At 44.3% G+C, this 25,111-nt stretch overlaps 2 protein-coding genes across 4 annotated transcripts; one reads left to right on the forward strand and one right to left on the reverse strand.

Annotated features, from left to right (window-relative positions):
- On the reverse strand, positions 1-22,833 carry arhgef18a (rho/rac guanine nucleotide exchange factor (GEF) 18a). Of its 2 annotated transcripts, none has more exons than XM_063218452.1 (19): positions 22,648-22,833; positions 13,524-13,624; positions 13,076-13,216; positions 11,609-11,859; positions 10,137-10,262; positions 8,890-9,007; positions 8,227-8,481; positions 7,946-8,025; positions 7,643-7,821; positions 6,874-6,950; positions 6,458-6,643; positions 5,873-5,998; positions 5,434-5,537; positions 4,367-4,429; positions 4,205-4,252; positions 3,566-4,039; positions 2,326-2,701; positions 1,583-1,684; positions 1-1,481 (listed from the first exon to the last, which is right to left on the reverse strand). In XM_063218452.1, the coding sequence occupies exons 2-19, from the start codon at positions 13,603-13,605 to the stop codon at positions 1,333-1,335; spliced, it is 2,937 nt and encodes a 978-aa protein (XP_063074522.1). In that variant the 5' UTR covers positions 13,606-13,624; positions 22,648-22,833; the 3' UTR covers positions 1-1,332. The 2 variants fall into 2 exon arrangements, with proteins under 2 accessions (XP_063074522.1, XP_063074521.1); XM_063218451.1 differs by lacking the exon at positions 22,648-22,833 and adding an exon at positions 15,464-15,548.
- A 479-nt stretch (positions 22,834-23,312) lies between these two features.
- LOC134466241 (uncharacterized) lies at positions 23,313-25,001 on the forward strand. 2 transcript variants are annotated; one of them, XM_063220141.1, is made up of 2 exons: positions 23,313-23,451; positions 23,930-25,001. In XM_063220141.1, exon 2 carries the CDS (start codon positions 24,044-24,046, stop codon positions 24,878-24,880), a length of 837 nt encoding a protein of 278 aa, XP_063076211.1. In that variant the 5' UTR covers positions 23,313-23,451; positions 23,930-24,043; the 3' UTR covers positions 24,881-25,001. The 2 variants fall into 2 exon arrangements, with proteins under 2 accessions (XP_063076211.1, XP_063076212.1); XM_063220142.1 differs by having other exon boundaries at positions 23,934-25,001.
- The last annotated feature ends 110 nt before the right edge of the window (positions 25,002-25,111 follow it).

The following is a 25,111-nucleotide window of genomic DNA, read 5'->3' on the forward strand; positions in this document are numbered from 1 at the left end:
TCTGTTATAATAAAACCTCTTTATTCAACACATGTGAATTCAGAGGAATCACTTGACAGTACCTATAATCACAATTATTTTACAGAGAATATTTACACATTTCACCAATTTTTTAAAGGAGGTGGGGCATTCTGTGTATATAAAGACACATTTTTACAGATATTGTCCTTCAATAATGTCAATAAAGTAGGTCTACATTGTTTGTTAGGCATCCTCTCTTTGGATTTTTCCACAGCCCCAGTTTTTTGACAGCCAAACAAATGGATGCACAAGTGATAATAAAATAAAGACATCCCACATTCCCACAAAGAGCCACATCATACATGCCATCTCCCTGCATAAAAAAATAAATTACATTTAAAACCCTACCTCAAAGCACTACCTCATTTGTTTGTTTTCAATTTAAAAAGACTCATTGTTAATAGGCAACATGAAAGCACAGTACACCTGCAAGTCCCTTCAACACCCTTTCTTAAGATTTCATCTGGTGGCTTCCCGACAGCAACACAATGTATTTTTTTGCATCAAGTTATTGAAGACAGTTTGACACTCTTCTTGCATTTCTTAGTATTGTAACTGTACATCTTTCACCTGTGACATTGGAGCATGCATTTTTAAATCTAGCGCATGAAATACAGTTTTAAGCAAAATGGCAACAAGTCAGGCACTGACATTTTAAGCTATGTACAAAAAAAGACATGCACAGTATGAACCTAAATTAAAAATCAAATGTACATTTCAGGGCCAGGAAAATGCTACACCCACTGTGGATGGACAGCCAGTGCAGCACGGCACCCTATGAAGGAGCCAGGCAGGCACCAATGACAAGAAAGTATAGTACCGAAATCCTTGGCAGTGGAGCACTTCTGTACTCCCCTGTTCTGTGCTAAGAAAGGAGACAAACTGGAAACCAATGCAAAACAGGATTAAAAAATATATGAAAACAAAGCTCCCAAAACTCCCATAATACCTCAGCAGTGGAGGGTCTTCTTCTGCATGTGTATGTACAGTTCATGGAAACAGAAACACAGGCAGGACGATACACATGCAGGCAATTGGCTCACCTTGTCATTGGATTGGATTAAAAAAATAAGCATCATTATTTTTATGATGTCCTGGTTCACATGTCGCTCACACAGCGCTCTAAATTAACACCAGCCAACCGGCCAAAACCTGGTGAAAACCCTGTTTAACTGGTAGACAAGACCAACTTGCAGCCCCTTTCACCCATTCCTGAGTGTGTTTGGCTAGTAAGACAAACATCTACTACTTTAGCTGTTGATGAAAAAAGTAAATTTAGGGTCATGTCTGTCACAGTACAAGAAAAAGATATTAAAAGAAGATAACGTCGTCTTTTTTCGTGGTTCCTGCCCTCCTGTGGTGAGGATGGGGCTCCTGGCCGTGAGCTGCTTTCCGGTGCATACTGGCAGAGTGGGAGGGCTTGGTGTTGGGTGGCAGCTTGTCTGGGTGAATAAAGGTATCTGGAGGAAGAAGAGAGACAGCGTGTCGGTTATGTAGAGGTTAGTGCATTGTCTCGGTATATATGCATACCTGCACACAAGTCAAAAATAGACAGATGTACCTGGATGGAGCCGGCGAGGGCTGCTGGACCTTTTGGCCTTCAGGCTGCCCCCCTCTTTCCCAGCCACCTTGATGGGGATGACCTGGGACACTTCAATGGACGCTAATGCACAGAGCAGACATGGGAGGAGGATCAATTTAGGGCAATAAATGCTACCAAAAAGCATGACAAAAAATACAAATGGCAGAAGACACCTTCTAAACCAGTGGTTCTCAACCTTTTTTGAACAAGCGCCCCCTTAACCTCATCACAAGCCTCCCAACGCCCCCTTGACCTCATCACAAGCCTCCCAACGCCCCCTTGACCTCATCATAAGTCAGAACGCTCCCCATGGTATTAAAAAATTAAATGGACTAATGCCCCCCAATGGAAACCAAGCACCGCCCCCTCTCATCTTTATCCTTCTCAACGCCCCCCTAGACCTCCCCAATGCTCACTGGGGGGCTGTACCACCCCCGTTGAGAAACACTATTCTAAACAGAGTGCTATCTGTGGTGTAAAATCATGGATGATACTACGTATTTGCATGAATGAATTGACTGATGAAATTATGCAACACAAAGTAACTGGAATTATTAATTAATAATGAATTCTTCTTCTACTACTACTGTACAACTACAACTAATAATAGCAGCAGTAGCAGCAGAAGTAATAAAAGTATTCACAGCAGCCTATATGTGTACAGTATGATCCATACTACCACCCAGCTCAATGTCTCTGCTTTCACAGATGCTTTGACTGACCGGCGCTGTTGGTGCGGTGGTGGGACTTGCCCTTGCCGCCCTTCTCCTTGCTGCTCTTCTCTTTGCCGCCCTTCTCCTTCTCCTTGCCCTTGCTGAGCGTCGCCAGCTTGGTGGGGATCTGCTGCTGGATGGCTGCGCCGGCCTTGAGCGACTGCTCGGTGGTGGTGCTGATCAGGTGGATGGGACGGTCGCTCTTGGTGGCGGAGGGGCTGATGCTCTCACGCCGCGGTGGCACATCGGGTGGCCTCTCCAGGAAGCCTGAGGTGGCCTGTGGCAGGCTGGGCCGCACGTGCGACTTGGTGCGGAAGAGGAGGTCCTCGCTGGCGGGTGTCTTCACAGACAGACCCCATTCGCCAGTGGCCGAGCTGGCCAATAACTGTTGGGAAGGGGAAAAGATTGCCATAGATTGTAAAGGGCACATCATCACCTGTCAGCACACTACAAAAGCTCAATCAATGACCGTAAACATTTTACAAAACATGTCAGGCTTGATGATGCTGGAGCTAATGGGCAACAAAATCTGAATAATCTGAAGCATTATGTACATCTCATTATCTTATCCATTAAAATGTGTTCATTTGTAAAAATATATATATTTATGTTAAGAAACTGGCATGAACATCTAAAATTAACATTCCAAAATTTCCCATAGATGTAATTCATGATGGCTGGCCGCTGTGCCATCAGCCAGTTGGCTGCTCTGCCCTACAAAGGCAATAACTACATAACTTGTCAAAATTGAGTTAAGATTGAAAATGGTTTTCATTACACCCCCTTTATCTTCTGATCTATTATCCATCTATCTAGTTATTGCTATATCAAATTTGCAGTAACTACAATATCAAACCTAATACCAAGGCTTTCAAGGCATTTTTCGTAGGCGTAGTTACTTTCGTTGGCGTAGTCACTGCACTTTGCCTTTATAAAGTAGTGCTATGGTGCCCTAGCCCGACAGGCCAGACCATTCATTTTGAATTACTTTGTAATTCACAAAAGGTCTGATTACCCTTCTCTGCCGAGGGTTTAGTTGGCTACTAGACTCTGGCCATTTAGCGAACGCATAATAACATACGTCATGAATGTCAACTGTCAGCGATTGTTCAGAGCAGGTCCACTCATTTCAAACCAGAGCTGATCTCACTCCTCCCACGTAAGTGCCCCAGGGCATCGAGGATCCAGACCAAAAATGAATTACAAAGTCATTTATGTGGTCTGGTGAAACCAGGCTAATGGTGCCCACCTGCGCGGCCTCGTAGTTGAAGCTTCCTGGGTTGGAGATGGTGTTGGGCTTCTTCTGCTTCTCCAGTTTCTTGCGCTGCTGCTCCAGCTCGTCGCGCTGCTTCTCCACGGTGCGCGTGGTGTCCCGCAGCCGCTCCAGGTCCTGCTGGTAGGCCTCGCGCTGCCGATTCAGCTCCTCCTTCTCGGCCGCCAGCTGAGCCTCCGCACGCTCACACTCCTCGCGCCGCTGACGCAGCTCCGCCTCGGTGACCTCGGCCGCCACGCGCTGACGCTCCCGCTCGCGCTCCCAGCGTTCCGTCTCCTGCCGGTGCTGCAGCTGCAGCCGCTGGAAGTTGGCCTGCTCCTCCCGCTGCTTCTCCATGTTGCGCTGCTTCTCCTGCTCCAGGAGCACGTTGCCGCGCTGGCGGCTGGCACGGTCGGCGGTGGCAACGGCGCGCTGGAGCTCGGCATTGGTGTCGTGCTGGGCGATGACCGCCTGGGGAGGGAAGAGGAGCAAGAGAGGGGTGTTAAGACAATAGGCACTGTGTTAAGGTGATAATGGTCTTCATACAAACGTAATACATAATTCTTGGAACTGTAGACACAGAAGGGAAAAAATACTGCTCGCTGAACCCAAAAACAAGGATTTCCAGTGACATACCTGCAGGCTGTATAGTTTTTGGGACAGAGCCACCAGCTTCTCTGAAAACTAGAAGATAAAAAGCAAACCACCATAATCATCATACAGTACAGTAATATTACATATAGCATGTTTGAGGATGAAAGTGTGAATTAATGTCAAAATATCGACAATAAAGTTCACCTCTGCTTTGGGGAACATGGCTGCTTCCACCTGCTGGGTACTAGCGGTGACCTCCTCATCAGCCTGCAGAGTCAAGTCAAGTCATTTTTATTTGTATAACACATTTAACATAACATAGTTGATCTCAAAGTATTTTGCAGGCACAATAATAAAAGACAAATATATAGACAGTCATATACTACAGTATAGATAGAATATATAATAATAATTCAATAAGTCAATAATAATGATAATTTTAAATTAAAATTGATCATCTGTCCAATTGTTTTGACCACCCTTAAAATAACAACAGGACAGGTCAGTAACGGCGAGCATTCACTTCAACTCCTGCAGTCCTTTTGCAAACGTCAATCTTCGTTTGAGCCTTATCAGTGTGCTGTGTGTGCCTTTGGGGTTAGCCCAGTTCCTCTGTTTACATACAGGATCAAAGTCAGCCATAGTTCATAAGCAAAGCCAGTGACAGAGATGCATGTATGTTGAGAGAATGGAATGTAAATGTTGTTGATACTCGCTGACCTAGATATAGGTCAGTGTTGATACTACTACACACATGCCGTTACAATTAGCAAGGGCTTGCATGCCGACAATATTAAAGCAACAATGGGCTGTTTTTGGCAACTTTATATTTGCCTCGTTACCACCAAACCTAATCACAGATGAGATTTTCTTTCAGATCGGAACGATTGTGCAAGGCAGCATGGGATTTCCTAAGCTAACTTTACTGTATATAATAAATAATTCCAAAACTGTTTCAGTGGCTCGTCAACATCAATAGGTTACAAATACTCTCATACTGTATGCATGTTATTCTACTATAATTTATGACCCCACACACGGCCATTTGTTTCACCAGCACAAAAAAACGCCTGGATTTTGCTACTCGAAAGGTGGCAGGTCAGGTATGCTGCAGGGTTTATGATATGGTAAGTCGCACTGAGGTTCTGGGGGGATTGACCTGTAAAAATAGATGAAAATCTGTATCTTAAGCCAAGAATGTAACTCTGCTTGGTGTTAAATAAAAGGAGATTTAAAAAGGTGTGCTGCAGGGTTGAGTGTTGGTGCCGTACCGATTGCTCCATGCTCTCCTCCAGGTAGTGCTCCCTCAGCAGGGGATCAGAATTGGGCCGCGGTGCTTTCTCCTTCGGCATGCTCTCTGTCTGCAGCGCTCCATCTATCAAAGCACACACGCACATAAGTACAAAATTATACTGAATGTTATCTCCACACAGTAGCATTGCAACCTAATCCAAATGATCAATTCATGACTGGACAAATTTTATGTGGAGAACTCTGCATACCACAACCATTAAATCTAACTGCGTCTTTAACATCTGTTAAATGGATCATCAAGTCCCATTTCACCATTTCTCAAATAATTTAATTTGGCCAGACTGCCACAATATGACGTTACAACAATAAACACAATCATTATAAACACAGCAACACCACAACACTAATAATCCTAATGCAACATTTCTTCAACATTATAACAAAGGTATGACTAACTTCTCCTGTCGTAGCTCTGGAAGGTCTGAGCTCTGGCGAGCAGCGTTGCCGGGTCAGGCCCCACCGCGCCGTCCACACAGTCCTCAGCCTTCTCCGTCCTCAGGAGCAGCACCTGCAGCGCCTCCACTGGGGGACAAGTGACATTGCAGAATCACTTTGTGAACTGTTTGTCATTTTGCTCAATTACTGTAATATTGGCAGTGATTGGAAGTCGTTGTTGTATGAATGTAAGAGAGGTCCTTGCTTTTGGTGTTGTCCCCATTTCATGTCAAATGCATAAGTGCACGTGGATTAGGGCCCTGTAAATCTTTTATATAATAATCACTGACTGTGAAAACCATTTAGTACAATCAAGCAGTGTGTGTGCACTTGAATAAGGCACTCTAGCCTAAAACTAGAGTTGAATAAAGTAGAAGTAGAAGTGCTTTTACAGATGTAATAACACTAGTGGGATGATATTACATGGTTTCAACTTTGTAATATCATACTACTAGTTTTATAATTACGTTTGTAAAAGTACTTCTTCTTCTACTTTATACAACTCTAAAACAGCTATACTAGTACTTCCCAGTCTCGGACTCTTACCATCAGCTATGGCGCCTACGAGAAGCTGCTCCCCCTGCTGGAGGTCAGGGGTAGAGCCACGGAGCAGCAGGCGGTGGTGCGGTGTCAAGTCCTCCACTCCTGCTATTTTCTCTAGCAGCTTTGCAAAGGCGTGCAGCTTGTCCTCGAGGTGCTGTACAATCTGGGCGTCTTTTGTGTACAGTTGCTCTGTTCACAAACAAAGATATACTTTTTTTCACCACTCATATCTGATAGAGGCTTCAACAAAATATTACATAGAAAGAGAAGAACTGCTCTCGCAATACAAGATACCGGTCAGGGTCAGGTAGGAGTAACTCACAACCAATGTTGCGTCTCACTGAGACAAAATGTACATTACTGAAGCAGCAAGGCACTCAATCAGAGCACTGACAGTGTGTTCTAGCCTCTTGCATTACCTTGGTATTCTCTTATCTTTGAAGGGATGGCCTCGCCTTGCTCACTGGCTAGCTCCTCGTCTGTATCTTCAGGGCAGCTGAAAGACAACCCAAACTTAACATCTAAGGGGATGGGCCTCACAATCTGTTTTGAAGCATGGTCACTAAGCTGAACAAGCAATAGTATATTAATAATACAACAACATATGCAAGTTTATACATCTAGATATTGTTAGAAGAAAGACAACTACATAGACAGTATAGACAGTGTTAGTAATTACTATGTCCATATCTAAAGTATGTCCATGTCTGCATGGGAAAGTAAGAAACGTAATTTCATATTCTTTGTATGACCAGTGCATGTAAAGAAATTGACAATTAAACCGACTTGACTATACTATTACAGTCAGAAATATGGATTTTGATCTACCCATGACACTGACAGAGACAAACGGACAGGGCACACAAAGTCCATTGCAGTCCACTGCACATGTAGTCCACTAGTGTGTAGTGAATGTATACACAGCCCACCATAGCAAACAACAGTCCATTAAAGCCAAACAGTCTGTAGTCCAAGGCTGCGTCCCATTTCTACCCTGTCACACCTTTTTATGTTAAATATTCCAATCTGTTCATACATAGTGGGGATCCCACCCTCACTGTGTTTCAAGGGGAAGTTTGACGGGATTTCTGTCACACTCTCAAGCTGTCCTGTCCTGATTAAAGTCATTAAAAGCCCCCAAAAAACATATCTAATGCAATGTCATGGGGATTATTTTGAGGGTCCCACCTGCTGGCGGCTTGCCAGATGAGGCCGATCCAGCGGTCGCGCTCCTCTTTCGATCCCGTCAGGATCTCGTACATCTCCGGCACGTCAGACAAGGCAGAGATCAGGAATATGGCCTTCTCATCCAGCGCCACATTACGCACAATCAGCTTTTGCAGGGGAATCACAGACGATTTGTTGTCCTGGTGGTGAGGCGATGGAATGGAAATGTTACTTGTATTGGGTTGATTGCAGGTTGGTGGTATTTCAAGGCAACTAAAACTTCAGTCATTTTTTTGTCATTTAATAGTAAAATCTCACACTTACCATCACAGTGGAGAAGACGTATTTCTGGTCTTTCTCTTGCAGTAATATCAGCACATCTGTCAGTAACACTGCATTGATTTCTACAAAAAAAAAAAACAGAGCAAAAGAGTAGAGATTCAAACAAATGAGACAACACTGTATGTTTAGACAAGATCAGGCAGGTCATTGCAATAGTGGCAATACAATAGTGGCATTGGCTGTAGTTGCACCATCCTGTTGTTTGCTACTACAAAAACGTCAGAGACCCACACGAGTACGTATATATTCATCACTTTGATCACCTTTCAAGCGTCCGGAGGCGTTGCGGCAGCTGACGGGTCCCTCGTGGAGCAGGCGCCGCCCTCGGCACAACAGGTCATCTCGACGGAACAGCCGGTCGTTCTTCATGCGCACCATTGACTTGGGCTCCAGCCGAGCCGCAATCTCGTGCAGCCGCTGCGCCTTCTCGTACTCATTGACGTGGTTGTCCACCTGCGAGATGGTGTGCTTGATAAGTGCCAGTGCCTGCACCAGTGCAGCGTGCTCCTCTGTGCCAGCTGTGGACAACAGGGCAAAATGTCAATGAGGTCAAGGTCCAATTGATGAAACACTGCTGGGTGATACTGTACAACAGGCTAAGCAGGTAACTGCTTGGGCTCCCCAAGCGCCAAGATGGTGAATAACAGCTCACACAGAATCGACAATTTTGTTTAAAATGTTCATCTGTTTGAATTTTTGCTTGGGGCTCCAACTGACTCTAGAGTCCCCTCTGACACTGTAGAATAGGATCCACATGGTCACTACATGGTCATGGTCACCACAGACTGTAAGATGACGTGTTGAGCAAAATTAATCATTTTTAGATGCATTTCCACCAATTTATGAAGTAATACATTTTTGAAAGAAAGTTATGTATTCTTTTAAGTAATGTATTTTTGCATGCATTAGAATTTGTATTCACCCACCCTCAGTGTTTTTTATGATGCGTTCGACCAGGACGGGGTATTTCGTGATTCGCTGAGTGACCAGGAGAATGCACGCGGGGATCTCCAGCCGCCTCACAATGGCCAGCTGGCTTATCCTCTATACATGTGACACAAGTGAACGACAACATCAATACAATATAGAAGAGTACACTCGCCTCCAAAAGAGTTGTCGCCTACCCATCTGTTTGGAATAACAGCTAATAACCTGACTTTCAATTAATCACTTGGCTTCAGAAGTCACTCATATGAAAGCTACAACCCTCTCGAATGAAAATGAATGTACAAAAATAAATTTCATGCACCAAAGAAAGATTGACCCTTTAATGAACACAGACAGGGCAGATTTTGACAAGACAAAAGTTTTGTCGCCTATCGAACATAATGTGAAAATGGGCAGATAAGTCACTTCAAAACACTTCAAATACGCAGATCGGGTGTCATACTTAATCACTGATTCACTCACACCTCTCCAGAAAATCAACTTTGGCCTTAGATGTATGTTTAGGGTCATTGTAATCATGAAAAGCAACACAATGAAAATCAATGGAGTTCAATGAGAGATGGTGACATATTTGCTATTCGTAGAGCAATACATTTTTAACTTCATGATGTATTCGACTTATCTGCTCATTTTCACATTATGTTCTATAGGCGACAAAACTTTTGTCTTGTGAAAATCTGCCCTGTCTGTGTTCAATAAAGGGTCAATCTTTCGTTGGTGCATGAAATTTATTTTTGTACATACATTTTCATTCGGGAGGGTTGTAGCTTTCATATGAGTGACTTCTGAAGCCAAGTGATTAATTGAAAGTCAGGTTATTAGCCGTTATTCCAAACAGATGGATAGGCGACAACTCTTTTGGAAGCGAGTGTACAATATACAGTAAAATTTACAGTATATAGCGCAATATCACAGCTATGAAACCGACTCAAAGTGCTATCAAATGCACAGAAACATTAAACACATACACATTCCCACATTACCACATGAGCTCTGGAGGCTGCCGTATGGGGTCAGATGCAATCACTCATATACAGCATTCTGTACTGGGAAATGTGTCAACTTGTAGATACCTATATCTGTACTTAAATAGCAAATGAATTAAAAATGTAAAAATTATTTTTGGGCTCTATCTTTGAAGTAGTAAGTAGTATTACAACACAAAAAACACCAAGTTGTAGCTCTAGTTCCTGTTAAACAGCATCAGGCATAATCCTTACTGTACCCTCATGATATAGGTCAGCTTCTTGTTGTTCTGGACTTGCTCTTTGTAGAAGCTGACAGCCTCGTTGTGGTGGCTGCAGAAAACCCCATAGTGCTCCTTCATCAGGTCTCCCGTCTCTCCTGAAAACTGAACCAGGAAAAGAAAGAAAATGTCATTGAGACCATCACTTTTGGTGGTAACATGATATGGCAATCCCCCAAGTGCTTAAAGGGATATGCCACTATTTTGGGGCTTAATACAGTTAAAATCGTTGGCTGGGGTTTATAAAGGTGGTAAAGTGTCTTATTTTTCATGTTAAGTGTTGTCTTGCTTTAAGACAAGTTAAAAGAGGGAATATGTCGCTAAGCTAGTGAAAGTCAATGGATCCATGTAGCATTGTAGCATGCTAGACGGATCCATTGACTTTCACTAGCTTAGCGACATGCTCCCTCTTTTAACTTGTCTTAAAGCAAGACAGCGGCTTACATGAAAAATAAGACACTTTACCACCTTTATAAACCCTGGCCAACGATTTTAACTGTACTAAGCCCTAAAATAGTGGCATACCCCTTTAATGTAGCGTGTAATATGCAGGCATTTGAGAAAGTTTCGCCATGTCATGTGGCATTTAAAGAGTTAAAGAGCTTCCCACTCCTTGAGAGGAAGATTGGTGAAGGTATGTGAAGAATCACTGTGAGAATCGGCTCAGTTTCAGGTTACATCGTTGGTACCAGTGGGTAAAATAGATTAGTAGTTCAAGGACAAGGCATAGCCTATTATTCAGGGCTGTGGTCTTCAGAGGGTTGCAGGTTCGAATCCCAACTTTACCTTTCCTTGTACCTGCATCCATGCATGAAGTGCCCTTGAGCAAGGCACCTAACCCCACATTGATCCAGGAACTGCAACAAATACCTTCTATATAACTATAAGTCGCTTTTGGATAAAAGGGTCGACTGAGTGTAATGTAGTGCAATGTAATGTACAGTAATGCACTGTAGCTGTGGCCCTATCTGCTCACACACTCTCTGGGTTATGTCCACACTGACTCCTGTGGCCACTCGGGTAGTGGCAAAGGGTGATATGGGGCACCTACAAGATTTACAGACCAAAATAGAAACATCAGAGTTGCAGTAGAAGCAGAAGTACTCTTACAGATGTAATTACAACACTGGTAGTATGATATTACACGATTTCAACTTTGTAATACCACTGTTGTCATTACATTTTGTAAAAGTACTTCTACTTTATATAACTCTGAGAGACATACTGTAGTAGTAAAACAAAAAGAGTGGTTTTTTTTTGTTTAAATAAAAGCCACCGACCCCTGATTGAAAATCCTTGTTCTACAGGTCCTCGGGCATTGCACATCTCATGCAAACCGCCACCAAAAGCCACAGAAAAAAAAGGAGGGGATCATGCCCCCTTAGGAGATCGGGCTTGAGCACGCTCCTTTACCTTGGTGAGGCGTAGTTTGATCTTTGCTCGGACCTCACCTGTGCGCACAGGAGGTCTCCAAGGCGCTGCATGCAGTAGTTTTTGTCGTTGCCAGGCGCCGCCGACTGTTGCCGTCGCTCCTTGAGACAGGACAGGAAGTGCAGGTGGATGTTGAGCAGCCCGTCGACCGGTGGGAGGAGCTTGTGAAGCCGCGCCTCCTCCATCTGCATGGAATCGCGTAGCTCTTTCACGAACACGCCGATCATGATCCTCAGCACCCGCACATAGTTGATCTCCGTCTGGATCAGCTCTGTCAAGACAACACAATATCAGGATCTAGTACTACTGTAGTATTATCCTTGTTATAATAATTAGCATCAATAGTAAGTCATTATGACAGAGAGCATATATGACCACAATGTCAATGGCAGAAAAGACTAAAAAAACCAACACTAAAACACGCATAAGCGGATCACGTGTTTTCAACTAGTCCAAAAGGTCACACACATTCTGCTGTACTGCTTTGCCTTTATTTTCTAACCTTATTTCTAGTCTATTAATAATGTTAATAACATAACCCTTTGCAATATCAACTTTATGCAAGTTTGTGGTCTATGTCCCGTTTTGCCCGCATGCCCACACAGCCCACATTTACACAATGTTTTTAATTCTGAATTAATAATTCAGAATTAGATAGTTCTGTCAAGTTTACCTTGCACTTTCAATTAAATCTGAACTGTGAAGTGATAACAATTACATGATGTTTTCAAAGTGGAATGAAGCTTTCTTCAGAATTAAAGGGACACTGTGCAGGAAATGGTCAAAAAGGGTACTGCAACTATGCTGCTCATTGAAACTGGGCTGCCAATTGCCAAATTTGATCTTTACATGAAAGTTTTCTAAGTACTAAGTAACAAGGCCACTATCTGCCAGAGGATGGTTCTAAAAAAAACATCGTCACGTGACCCTGGCTGAGGTATTTCCCTTCTTCTTCAAAAGGTGCACTGCACTGTAGGGAATATTGCACAATACACCTTTAAAACCATCGTCGTGTGACCCTCGCTGAGGTATTTCTCTTCTTCTTTAAGAGAGTAAACACCGAGACCTTATCAGCCTTTCCGTAACTCAGCAGCAGCAGGGGGAGTGGCTCAGCCAGGTCATAACAGATGACACCTTCGCGAAAACACTAGACGTGTCATAATAACTGGTGCGGAAAGGAAGCGAGAAGAAAGGCAGTCTATCTGGTTTATTTATCAAGGCTTCAGCAGATAAAGGGAAGGAAAACACACTAAGGGCCTCTGCATACCGGCTCCGAGAAAGTGCAGAGCACTGCTCCGGGACATCGGCTAGAGATTAGAGACGAGTTCTATTTTGTCGGAGCCGCTCATTGGCTATCCATGCTATGCTCGTGCGAAATTGGGTTTGGGGGTCGGAATGGTGTCAGAAGCGAAAGTGCTCTGCAGTGCTGTCGGAACCGATGTGCGGAGGCCCTAAGGCCCTGGAGGAAACAACAGGGCATGCCTTACCGTAGATGACCTCCTGCCTCTTGACCGCCTCCTTGGGGAGCTCCTTCATGTACTCTGGGTCTACACTCAGCCCCCAGGTCTCCGCCTCAAAGCCCTGCACGTCTGCCTCCAGATCCCCACGCAACTGAGCATAGTGGGCATCTAGAAAAGTGGAGGAGGTGCACTCATTAGGGCTGTAACAATATTGCATCAAATCGAGAAATCGTGATGCGCAGTCAAGATGCAGTGCAAGAAGGATGTATGGTGATACACCCTTTCACAGTTCTGTTACCCTTCAGTTTCATAGTTTTTTAAATTTATAATTTTATTTTATAATGTTGCCAAATGTGATGCATTTAAAATATCATGGGCTGTGTCGAACTGTAAGTAGTTCAACTGAGCAGAGTGGTCATCTACAAAAATCACCAAATGGATAGTTCAACTTGTTAGTGCATACACACACACCCACCTTCAATGTTGATGGGCTCTGTATTGGAGAGGATCACAGACTCTTCCAACTTCAGTCTGAGCGCGTCGATCTCATCCATCATCTTGAGCTATAAGGCTGGTCTGTGAAGAGGAGAAGAAAAGGGAACATGACTATAAAATATGATGATGAGGATGACAAAGAGGAGGAGGCAGATGAAGAGGGAGAGGAAGGTGGCAACAACTGATTGATGATAACATTGATTATGTGCTTCCTTGACATTTTTCTCTCCAATCAATATAGCGGAAGGCCATTAAGTTAGTTAACATCTGTGGTGCTCAAGCCCTCAAAGGTCTTCTTTATGACCACTGTTCAATGATCTCTGATTCCTCTCTGAAATACTAGAGGAGAATTCTGACTGTTGTATCTCAACTGTATATGGTCAAGCAATGCCAATCCTAAGCCAAGTAAATTGTTCTGTTCAAAGCCACCGTAAGCCTAGCATGTTTATCTCATGCCCAGTGTGTTGGAGTTAGTTAGTTAGAGTTAGAGTGAACTTTATTGTCCCCAGGAGGGAAATTTGTCTTGGGCTTCAACAATCACTGCATAACATACAGTACTCACTCACATACCCATACAACATAACAGAGAGAACACAAGAAACATACAAACATAGAAAACATAAAACATAAAAACACGTCAAATACAAGAGAGTAGTTTCCAACACGGATCCAGTACACGTGCGTGTGTGTGTGTGTGTGTGTGTGTGTATTTATATGTATGTGTACACCGCATTTCACATTATTACGCAAATGACATTTTTTGCCGTTTTCCTAAATAATCAATAGAAATGACAGTCGTCATAATTTTCAAGTAATCGGCCATTAGAGTACAATTCAAAAGTTTTTGAATGAACCTTCCAATGATAACGGTATTTTTTTAAATAACAAAAAACTTAAAATGCCCAAAATGCTCTGTTCCAAATTATTACGCAAAACAGTTTTGTAGTGTTGTAATACAAATTTCTTTCTTTTTTTCCCATTTACATTAAAACAGTTGGCATTTGGTACCTTCTAAATTACATTTCGATGTTCAAAACTTGGTCATAAGCTGTAACTGGAATGCTGCGTTTAACATTGAAGTCAATGGCAGAGCATTGCATGGGAGTTATGGAAGCCAAGATATCCTTGATGCTTTGCTCTCAGCTGTTTTTGTTTGTTTGGTCTGGTGACCCACACTTCACTCTTCAATATACCCGTAGATTTCCATGCCACGTGTAGGTGCTTTGGAGGTGATGACATTCTAACTCACCAGACATAGCATCCCATTCATTTTCAATGGGGTTTTATGTCTGGTGCGTTAGAATGTCATCACCTCAAAAGCACCTAAACGTGGCATGGAAATCTACGGGTATATTGAAGAGTGAAGTGTGGGTCACCAGACCAAACAAACAAAAACAGCTGAGAGCAAAGCATCAAGGATATCTGGGCTTCCATAACTCCCATGCAATGCCCTACCATTGACTTCAATGTTAATCGCAGCATTCCAGTTACTAAGACAAAGAGCTTATCACCAAGTATTGAACATTGAAATGTAATTTAGAAGGTACCAATTTCCAACTGTTTTGAGGTAAAGAGGAAAAAAAGAAAGAAATTTGGATTACAACACTACAAAACTATTTTGCGTAATAATGTGGAACAGAGCATTTAAAGTTTTTTATTATTTAAAAAAATACCGTTATCATTGGAAGGTTCATTCAAAAACTTTTAAATTGTACTCTAATGGCTGATGACTTGAAAATTATGACGACTGTCATTTGTATTGATTATTTGGGGAAACAGCGAAAAATGTCATTTGCATAATAATGTGGAATGCGGTGTATTTATATGTATGCGTGTGTGTGTGTGTCTTTGGTTGTCCATGTGTGTGTACATGTCTGTATACTGTGTGTGTGTGTGTGTGTGTGTGGTGGTGGTCCCCACCTGTCCAGCTGGAGGGTGATGGCGAGCTAGGAGAGGCTCCGGGTCAGGACTCCGGCCTCCTGCTGCTGCACATGTCTGGACAGTAGGGGGGGGGGGGGGGGGGGGGGGGGTCAGGACGTGGGGCCAGGAGGGGGCAGGACGGGGGGCTTTGGGGAGGAGGGACGGAGGTGGGCTGGTGATGCAGGCAGGCTTCCCTGGTGGTCTGTGTTGGCCGTCCGTCAGGCCTGGGGATCAGGAGAAAGGCGAAGGGGTCAGTGTTTGTGTGTGTGTGTGTGTGTGTGTGTGTGCGCACGCGCCTGGTGGGGGTGTCTGGCCACAGTCATAAAAAGAAGCCCTTCACTCAAATCAACAGCCAGAAGAATGCGGCTTACCCAAACACAAACGACAAGATAAGTGTGAAGTCCCTGTGAGGGAAAATGGTGATGACACAATAGTTTTTTGGAACTATCCAAGCAAATGTCAGTAGTCTTGCTTTAACCATTGTAACTATAACTGAATAGCTGGGGAAACAATCTGTTACTTGTAAACTTGCAGGTCACTTTAATATTCGTTTTTAAAAGTATTTTAGGGGGGCTTTACATGCCTTTATTGGTGTTTTATATGACAGGACAGTGAAGTAGAGACAGGAAGCAAGTTGGGAGAGAGAGATGGGGAAGGTCTGGCAAAGGACCCGGGCCGGGAATCAAACCCAGGTCGGCCAAGTAGTAGACGAGTGCTCTACCATTAAGCCACGGTAGGGCCATTGCAGGTCACTTTAACCCACTAAGGCACCTGGCTGTTATGATACTAGCCAAGCCCTATTGTCATCAAAACACAAGTAGTTTATTCCAGCAGCCAAGCCGGAACAAAATAAATGGACACAAATCCTGTATGTGAAGACAAGCTTGTATAGTCAGTTCAACCAGCTGGAGCACGAACGAATCAAATGAAACAGAAACAAAGAAACTTCTCCATCAGAGGAAAGGAAAAAAAACACCATAGCATGACATCTCATCACCATTGTCAAGCTATCATGGTCTGATGAATCCTGTTGGTTTGGTTCCTTGAATCACCACATATGTCCAACAACTTCCTGGGGATTACGCAATCAGCCAAAGAAATAACACCAAAATGAGCTGACTCCAAGTGACCATGGTCCAGAGTCTAGGAGCAGAGACATGAAGAGGTGACAGGCAGCAGCAACATGAACATGTTTAAGGGTCAACGGCATGCTTTTGGGCTCAGACGGCAGGTAGTGCAACCACAGCTAATTCCCAAAGATGAATTAGTAGAGATAGTTAGTAAATTAGTCATTTATAATTCATATTCTACCATGAATATGCCTGAGAATATGCTGCAATGACTCTCAATCATGTGATGTCATGTGCAGCTCACTCAAACTTTGAGTGATGATGACTCATGTTCCAACCCTCCATCACAGACATGTAGAGGACATTCCCAAGATTATACTTTAACCTTTTGTTCCATCTATTCACTTTTGTAGTTGGATAACAACAGCATCAGCAACCACAACGAAAGCAACAACAGCTTCTCTACCACAATACAAGACTATTAAGTCAAGCAGTTGTATATAAGCAATTGAATGAGATGCCAGATATCACAACACAATTTCAGAAAGTAAAAATATACTGCAAAGTGAGAATCTGTGGAATAAGGCCTCCACTAGAGAAAAGACGTAGGACCAGAGATTTGGATTTAAAGTTGGTGTGTGTGTGTGTGTGTGTGTGTGTGTGTGTGTGTTATTTCAGACCCAGTATGTGTGCGTGCATGCGTGCGCTAATGCAGCAGAGAGAGAGTTCCATAAGGGAGTCCATAGGCATCAGTGGTTCCATAGCAGCGCTGGGAGAGGCAGACAGTGAGCAGACCCGTGCCAGAAGAATGCAGAGGAGGAGTGGGAGAAGCTCACAGGAGCAGAGCAGGGTGCGGCAGATAGGAGGAGAGGTGTGGTGGGGTCAGGGAGGCTGGGTAGGGTGGGATTGGGAATGTGTTTTTTCCAGAGTCCAAAAGCTGGTTTACAACATGTAGGCATGGGCGTAAATGTAGCTGTGGATGGTGGGGACATGTCCATACAACTTTTGTGATAAAGATAGCTTGTCCACACCACTTTTTCACAAATATAACGGAAAAACAGCATACCCGTACAGTTTGCCATTCTGATGTCCCTTCTACTTTCTAAGCCAAACCTACACCTTTGCATGTAGGCATTGCCGTTTGCCAACCAAGTTTTTTTCACCTCTTGACAAATACAAGCAAGACCTACGGCGAACTTGAAGTACCGTTTCTACACACTCATTGAGAGTCGACACACCTAGCCTTACCCAGAGCAAGCAGCAAACTTAGGCTGGAAAAAAACCTTGAGTGAAACAGTCTCTAGAAACTTGAGCAAAGAAACCTGGATAGGGGCTCTTGTATCAGATGTTGGCACCTTATTTAGAATCTACTGTACCCAGGGTTGTCACTAAACCGTGGGCCTGAAACAAGGCCAAGATCTGTGGTACAAGGCTGTCCAGCGTAGCTGCCACATAGGAGCACACATAACAAAGGAAGTCAAAAACCCACAAACAGAAACCTGTATATGTGAGCGTGTGTATGGGTGTGTGTGCGGGCGCCGTGCGCGAGCGCGCGTGTATGCGTGCATATGACGTTGAGTGATTGAAAGGGGAAGGGAGCTGTTTAGGGTAGAAACACACACATCTCACAAAAACACCGACCTGCATGAAGCAGCAGAGCTGTGGAGAGTGAGGAGGGAGGCCAGTAGGCTATCAGGGCAGCCTGAGGTGTGAAGTGATCCGATCGGAGATGAGGAACGGCAGGGGAAGCGGAAGGCACTCCCTCCCTTTCAGCTGCCAGAGCAGGGCAGAGTTTACAGCAAGTTCAACGCTGGAAGGGGGAATCTCGGGGGGTAATACAATGTTACAGACTTTGCCGCAGGTCTTATGGACTTTGTGCACTGACTGTGGCTACCTCACATTCCTCTGGGGTATCAGGAAACTGCTGCAGGTTATCACCTGGCTGAGCACATCACAGTGGAAATACCAAACTTAAAGGGACACTGTGCAGGAAATGGTCAAAAAAGGTACTGCAACTATGCTGATCATTGAAACTGTGTCGCCTATTGCCAAATTGGACCTTTTCATGATAGTTTACTAAGTAATAAACTAATATTTTCTAGTATGGCCCAAGTACAGTCATTTTTGCAGCTAAAAATGGCTATTTCTGGAAACTCAAAATGGCAGACCACGGAGAAGATCCCCATTTTCATGTATGAAAAGTGCAATTTTTCCAGTCATAATGAATACTTTGAATTTCATGGTGGTGGTAAATATTCATGAAAAAGTTAACATTAGTGAATGGGTAGCATGAATTCTGGAAATAAACAACTAAAAATCTCACACAGTGTCCCTTTAAACAAAACAGCGGAAAGGGAAAAGAAGATCATCATGTAGCCTCTGTACGTAGCCACGCACTGACATATCACAGAACTATTAGTCAGATAGTCTATGGTCACAGAAGACTAAGTCAGCTATGCATACGTGGATCCAGCTAAGTTGGCCTAACATGTGAAGACGCATGTACAATGTGAATCTCAAGAGAAGGGAAAAGACCCTGCTCACATGTGTTTTTACTGTGGCTTGTCAAATAGTCTTGGGATGCATCTCAGGTAATTGATTTAAAAGTAAGCCAAGGGGTGTGAATCAACCATAAAACAGCTAGATGGTGGACTTATTCCCCCAATAAAACAAAGACATGGGACTTCACTCTCTTCTAGCTAGGTTTGTAGGAAAACACTGTACTTGACATAAAAAGCAAGGCTACACTTACTCATTCCAAAATACCAGCAAAAAACCCCAGTGAGAACAGCTAACAGTTAGAACAGAGAGCAGTGAGAACACCGAGAACAGAGACCAGTTAGAGCAGAGAACAGTGAACAGCACTACACCGACTTCATGAGGAATAAAACACAAGCTAAATAGGAAATGGCTAACAAAAATGTCTGGTAAACATCAATGACAGCATGATCTCTTTGTAGCCATAAATGTCAGAAGACTAACCTTACCTTTGGACTCTTGCTGTGCTAATCCCACACTGTAAATATTGTTCTTCCATTGCCCACAACGTCACTGAGCGCACCTCACAGGAATGACAGGCATCTGTATCCCCCTCTCACATTAATCACTTCATTCACAGAGGCCCGGCCTACAGAGAAGTTTATGTAGCAGGTTAACTTCAAAACTAGGTTGCATTTGACCCAGCCGTGGCTTAGTCGGCGGGGCACTGGATCGCTACGTGGACAACCCAGGTTTGATTCCTGACCCAGGTAATTTCCCAATCCTCCCCCCGTCTCAAGCCAGAATTCATAGACACAGGGAGCTTCAGCAGCAGAAGTGTCACTGGTCTGGATCAGATCCAATATCAAATATGGATTAATATTTGAATATTCCAAAAGATAAATAACGGAGGGATGGAAAAAAAAATGGTCAACATGGATCCCAGTGGTGCACTGAATTAATATGCCATTGTACATGAGGACCCACGTTTGAATCCAGCCATTCAGTCATTTTCCAACTATTTCCCCATCTCTCCCTCCCAACCATTGCATGTCTTCTGTCTAATGTCATACACAGTATACTGTACTGTATAATAAAAATACAAAGGCCCCAAAAGTATAATAAAGTATAAAAATAATTTGCCAACATTACAATCCACCTCTATGAATTTGATTCAAAATGACCATGAGTTTGTTGATTTCGCTTTGGTTGAACAAATATGATGATGGTAAACAAACCTTGTGCAACCCTTGCTTTGCCTTGCCTCTCTTAAGTAACATGAAGGTAGTGTCTGGAAAACACTGTCGGGCACCTTGCCAACATATAGGTGTGTGCGTGCGTGCGTGTGTGCGTGTGTGCGTGTGTGCGTGCGTGCGTGCGTGCGTGCGTGCGTGCGTGCGTGCGTGTGTGTGTTTTTATGCATGTGTTGGCTTCATCTTCAAAAGCCTCCCCCAGCTTTGTTTTGCAACCACAAAGCAAGAGACAGAGGCTGCGCTCCGGACTTGTTCTCCCGCTCCCCCAGCTCTCCTATGGCTCAAAAGAGGTCCTCCATATGCCTCCACCTCTGCTTTGTCTCGAGACTGACGGCTGCACTCGCTACCTCCTGGTTGGGTCACACCCACTACCCCCATCGTGAGTCACACACACGCACACAAACACAAACGCACGCCAGGCCAGCCCAAGGCTGAGACTAAGGTGTCTCTCAGTGCCGGAACAGGATTAGCCGGCTGGGCCAGGTGCGCCGTGGCAGGTGGAAGTGTCGTGATGCTTGAGATCGTTTGTTACTGTATGCCCCTTCTCTGCTCTCCTTCAACACACACTCAGGAAGGAAGGGGGTCCACATACACACAGTGAACATGCCGAGTATTTGATACTCAAGGTTCTTGCATTATACTGTACATTCTGTAATTGTGTGTGTGGAACAGAAAGTATGAGAGCAAGAGAGAGCAAGAGCGAGAGAGAGAGAGAGCGAGAGAGAGGGGTAAAGAGAAGGGGAATGATGGGTCTCATATGATGCTTCCTAATAAAAGGAACAGTCCCAGCAGCACTCCCAAAACCAGTGTGGAGTCCATGTCCCACCGTAGCCATCTATTTACACCAGAACATCAAAGCGCACGCCTCACAGATCGCCCTGCTGCCATCCTTCATCTACCTCCTCAAGGGCCTCCCCATGCTGTTTGTCTTCTCTGTTAAATAAGCAGGGGCTCTCTCTCTCTCTCTCTCTCTCTCTCTCTCTCTCTCTCTCTCTCTCTCTCTCTCTCTCTCTCTCTCTCCTCTCTCTCTCTCTCTCTCTCTCTCTCTCTCTCTCTCTCTCTCTCTCTCTCTCTCTCTCTCTCTCTCTCTAGCGCACACACACACACACACACACACACACACACACACACACACACACACACACACACACACACACACACACACACACACACACACAGTATACTTTAAAAGACAGCCAGATTTCCTACTTCCATGGGTCCATGCTGAGGCGAGGGCCATGCCAGTGGTGGAGGGCTAATCCCTGGGGCTGAGCAGAACTACCACACTCCCCAGACCCTTGCCTCCAGCGGACACAGTTATCAATCAACATGTGAAGAACGGACCATCATTTCTTGGCAAACTTACCGCACTGTAGGCTGTGAGAGTTTTCGGTTACAGTCTCTATGAGAGACAAATGCATTGGCCACACAAAACGTGTGGTGGGTGTTGCTCTATGAATAATGGCAGGTGACATTTCCATTCCAAATGATCCCAGGGTTTCCTGTAACACTATCCGAGTTAGTTAATGATCAATTCAGGATACTCTAACCAAGGTCTTCTTATCTTGACTCACACACCATCAGTCTATCCATTAGGTTATGGATATAAACGGAGTAGCCTTCATTAGAATGTCATGCTTTTCTTGGGCCATGAGGGTAGGCTATGTGCCTATGAACGGACAGATTGCGGCCCCTGTTCCTCTTGTGGAAAAACATTAGCGCTAAATAGGTGCAAATACCGGGTTAAGTGAAAGCATCCCTAAAGTTAACATTACAGACCATGACATCAGCGAAACTTGCATGCCACCAAAAGTATGAGAAACTTCTTTCATGAGCAGAGAATGAATGGAATGCGAAGGTGAAGAGGAGGTCCATACTGACAACACGAACTGACCCCGATTTACATCGGACGCAGCAGTGACACTGACAGTAATCTAACACTATGCTGCTGCAATTTTCGTTGATTCGGGCAATGAACTGGTGATTGTAGGCTCGCTCTCTCTCTCTACCCCAAGCACCACCACGGTCTAACCCAGATTAGATTAAATGCGTTTGCATAAAAGTTTCCTTATGGAAAACCCTTCTCCGTCCAGCAGTGATGAACCTCGAAGTAGGCCACAGATAAACAAGCTAAATACTTCCCATAAATGCAACATCAATAGAGAGAGCTCGCGAAAGAAAATGCAATAATGGTCACTTAGCTTGTTCCACGGAAGTAGTTCTAGAATAATCGTAGGCTAACATAGGCGAAGAAAATGATACAATGTAAAGAATAGGCTACACTGTAACAGCGGAGAGGGCCGCTTCGGTAAGAAAACGAAACAGCTTTGCAAGGTAGAGATTCACAGTAGCCGAAGTTTCAAAGTTTTTGTTAGTCCCTCACCATATCCGAAAATTCCTCCGTAGATTTGCGAAAACCCCTTAAAACACCCCGTTCCAAAAACTGCAGTGTCCGTTGCGCGAAGTACGGAGTGGATGGGTTAGATATTCCACAGACAAGCGACAAGTGCACAGGCTCAGCACCGCCAGGGAAAAGTCCCACACTGTGGAATTATTTATATGAGGTTGTCCTCTTTCCTCCCAAGGCATCATGGGAAGGAACCCAATTCACCGCGCGGAGCAACAATCACATTCCACAAGTTAATTCCGCAAGACCTGTGGCTTACTAGTCTTGTTTAAAGAGACACCATTTAAAACTGAATCGTCTCATTGTGCAGCAATAGCTCTTAAGATCTCATAGCCTACGTCGTGTCTGTTGTTGAGGACAAAACAAAAACAAAAAACTTGTATTTATTTTTATGGTGACACACTTCTGACCAAATATGAAAAGGCGCAGGAGCCCATATCTAAAAACAGTTGAATAGCCTATTAAATCCATTAAAATCAAATGAAAACAAAACAAAATGAAATAAGCATATTCATAAGTATTTTCAATATATGCCTATTTTATTATTTCTAAGTGATCTAGAGGCATGCTTGTGCTGAATGCAAGATGCGCCCTGAAGGAATTCTATTGTAATTATTGGAATCCCGCTGTATCTAAGGAAACAAAATAATAATAAATTGCAATCAGTCGTGAATGTAGGCTTTCAATAACAAACACTACAATTTATCCACTCATCACGCCGCCGTCTGTGCATAAGGAACTAAGGTCGAGCCAAATTGAAGTTGAAAAATACTGACTGAGGTAAGGCTGCTTAATTTATTGTAGGACTATCCAATTTGAAACATTGATTTTGCCATGTTGCCCAAATTTATGTCTTCCTCGTCATCCTCCTCCTCCTCCTCCTCTTCTTCTTCTTCTTCTTCTTCTTCTTCTTCTTCTTCTTCTTCTTCTTCTTCTTCTTCTTCTTCTTCTTCTTCAGAACAGTTTCTTTAAATTATTTTAAAATAAGTTTAAAATATTGTCAAAGGTTTTAAAGGGATTTTTGTTGTTGTGTCAAGTAGGCCCCACCTTTAATATAGACATGGGGATGGATAACCTGGGCCTCAGCCTCAGAAAAAAATAGCCTAATAAAATACATGTTTTATTATGTTGCCCTGCTGCTTCAAGGACCATCTAATTCATTTAAGTAATCTAAGTCATTTTGTACATTATTTCTCTTTCTTCATGCTTCAAGCACTGTAAGTAGACACACTTAAAACAACCTTATCATACTTTTCAGTAAGCCAGGACAGGAGGTCAGGCCCAGGACAGGCCCAGGACAGGAGTTGAGGACCAGGCACAGGACAGGTCAGCTCTCTGATTGCTAACACCTCAACTCAACCTAATTTAAAGTATGGGGAAGAAGAGGAGGCATGGGCATGGGGGAGTCAGGTCATCTGGAAAAGGGGACTCCATGGGTCCGCCTGGTGATGAGCACTGCTATGGTGACAGTAGAAAACCTGTCCAGGCAGGGCCTGTGCCTGGTAAGGTGGTGCTGCTCAAAAGAGGCCTGGCCACGTCTGGCGATGGCAAAACCACCACTACCCCTGCCCCTAAAACCCCCAACAAAAAACTCACACCGAAGAAGAAGGTGGAGTGGATTCCGTACACGTCGTCCCCCGCCTCTGACGCAGACCTAGACTCAGTGTGGCTTATTAAGGCCCGTATGAAAGCCACCCTTCCCAAGGAGCCAAGCCCTGAGCCCCCCACAGACCGCCTGAAGCACCTCAGCTTACTGGAGCCCCTCCTTCCCTTGGACATCGAGAGCTCGGGGGCCGGGGAGGGTTCTTACCTGCAGGGGCTCCGAAGGCCGAGCTGGACCGAGAGCAGAGCGGTGACAGGCAGCTGTGGCCAAGCGGCACACTGGGAGTCTGGGTGGTCCTCCTATTCAGTTGGCCAAGGAGAGGACGCGGAGGGCCGCTCGGAGAGCCCTGACAGGGGGAGCACCTGCTACTACAGCTGTGCCCCGGCCTCCAGCGAGGACATGATGCCCTTCCGGCGCAAGAAGGCCGCCAGCCGCTGGCCCAGTGTGTCCTGGGCGGATGATGACTACTGGGCCAGCTGGGATGGCTGGGACGAGGTCATCGACTGGGACGACGACAGCGGGCCCTCGAGGAGGAGGGGGGGCAGATGCCGCCAACAGGCCAAGAGGAATGCCCAGCGCTGGGGCAACAAGGGGGGCCAGCGGTGAAGAAGGCAGCAGTCAACGGTGGTCATAGGATGACCAATGGGTTGGACATCTGATTTAAATTACATGTCTTATTTTGCTACTAAGTAATAAAGAGAGCTATTTTTAAGCGAAAGGAAATTGACTCAATGCATAATTTGATGTAAATTATGATCATTATATTATTATGATTAAGCTTATATATTGTTGTATTGTTATAACTTATTATTATTATTAGTAGTAGTAGTAATCATT

Source organism: Engraulis encrasicolus, chromosome 16 (genome assembly GCF_034702125.1).
Source record: "Engraulis encrasicolus isolate BLACKSEA-1 chromosome 16, IST_EnEncr_1.0, whole genome shotgun sequence".
NCBI lineage: Eukaryota > Metazoa > Chordata > Actinopteri > Clupeiformes > Engraulidae > Engraulis > Engraulis encrasicolus.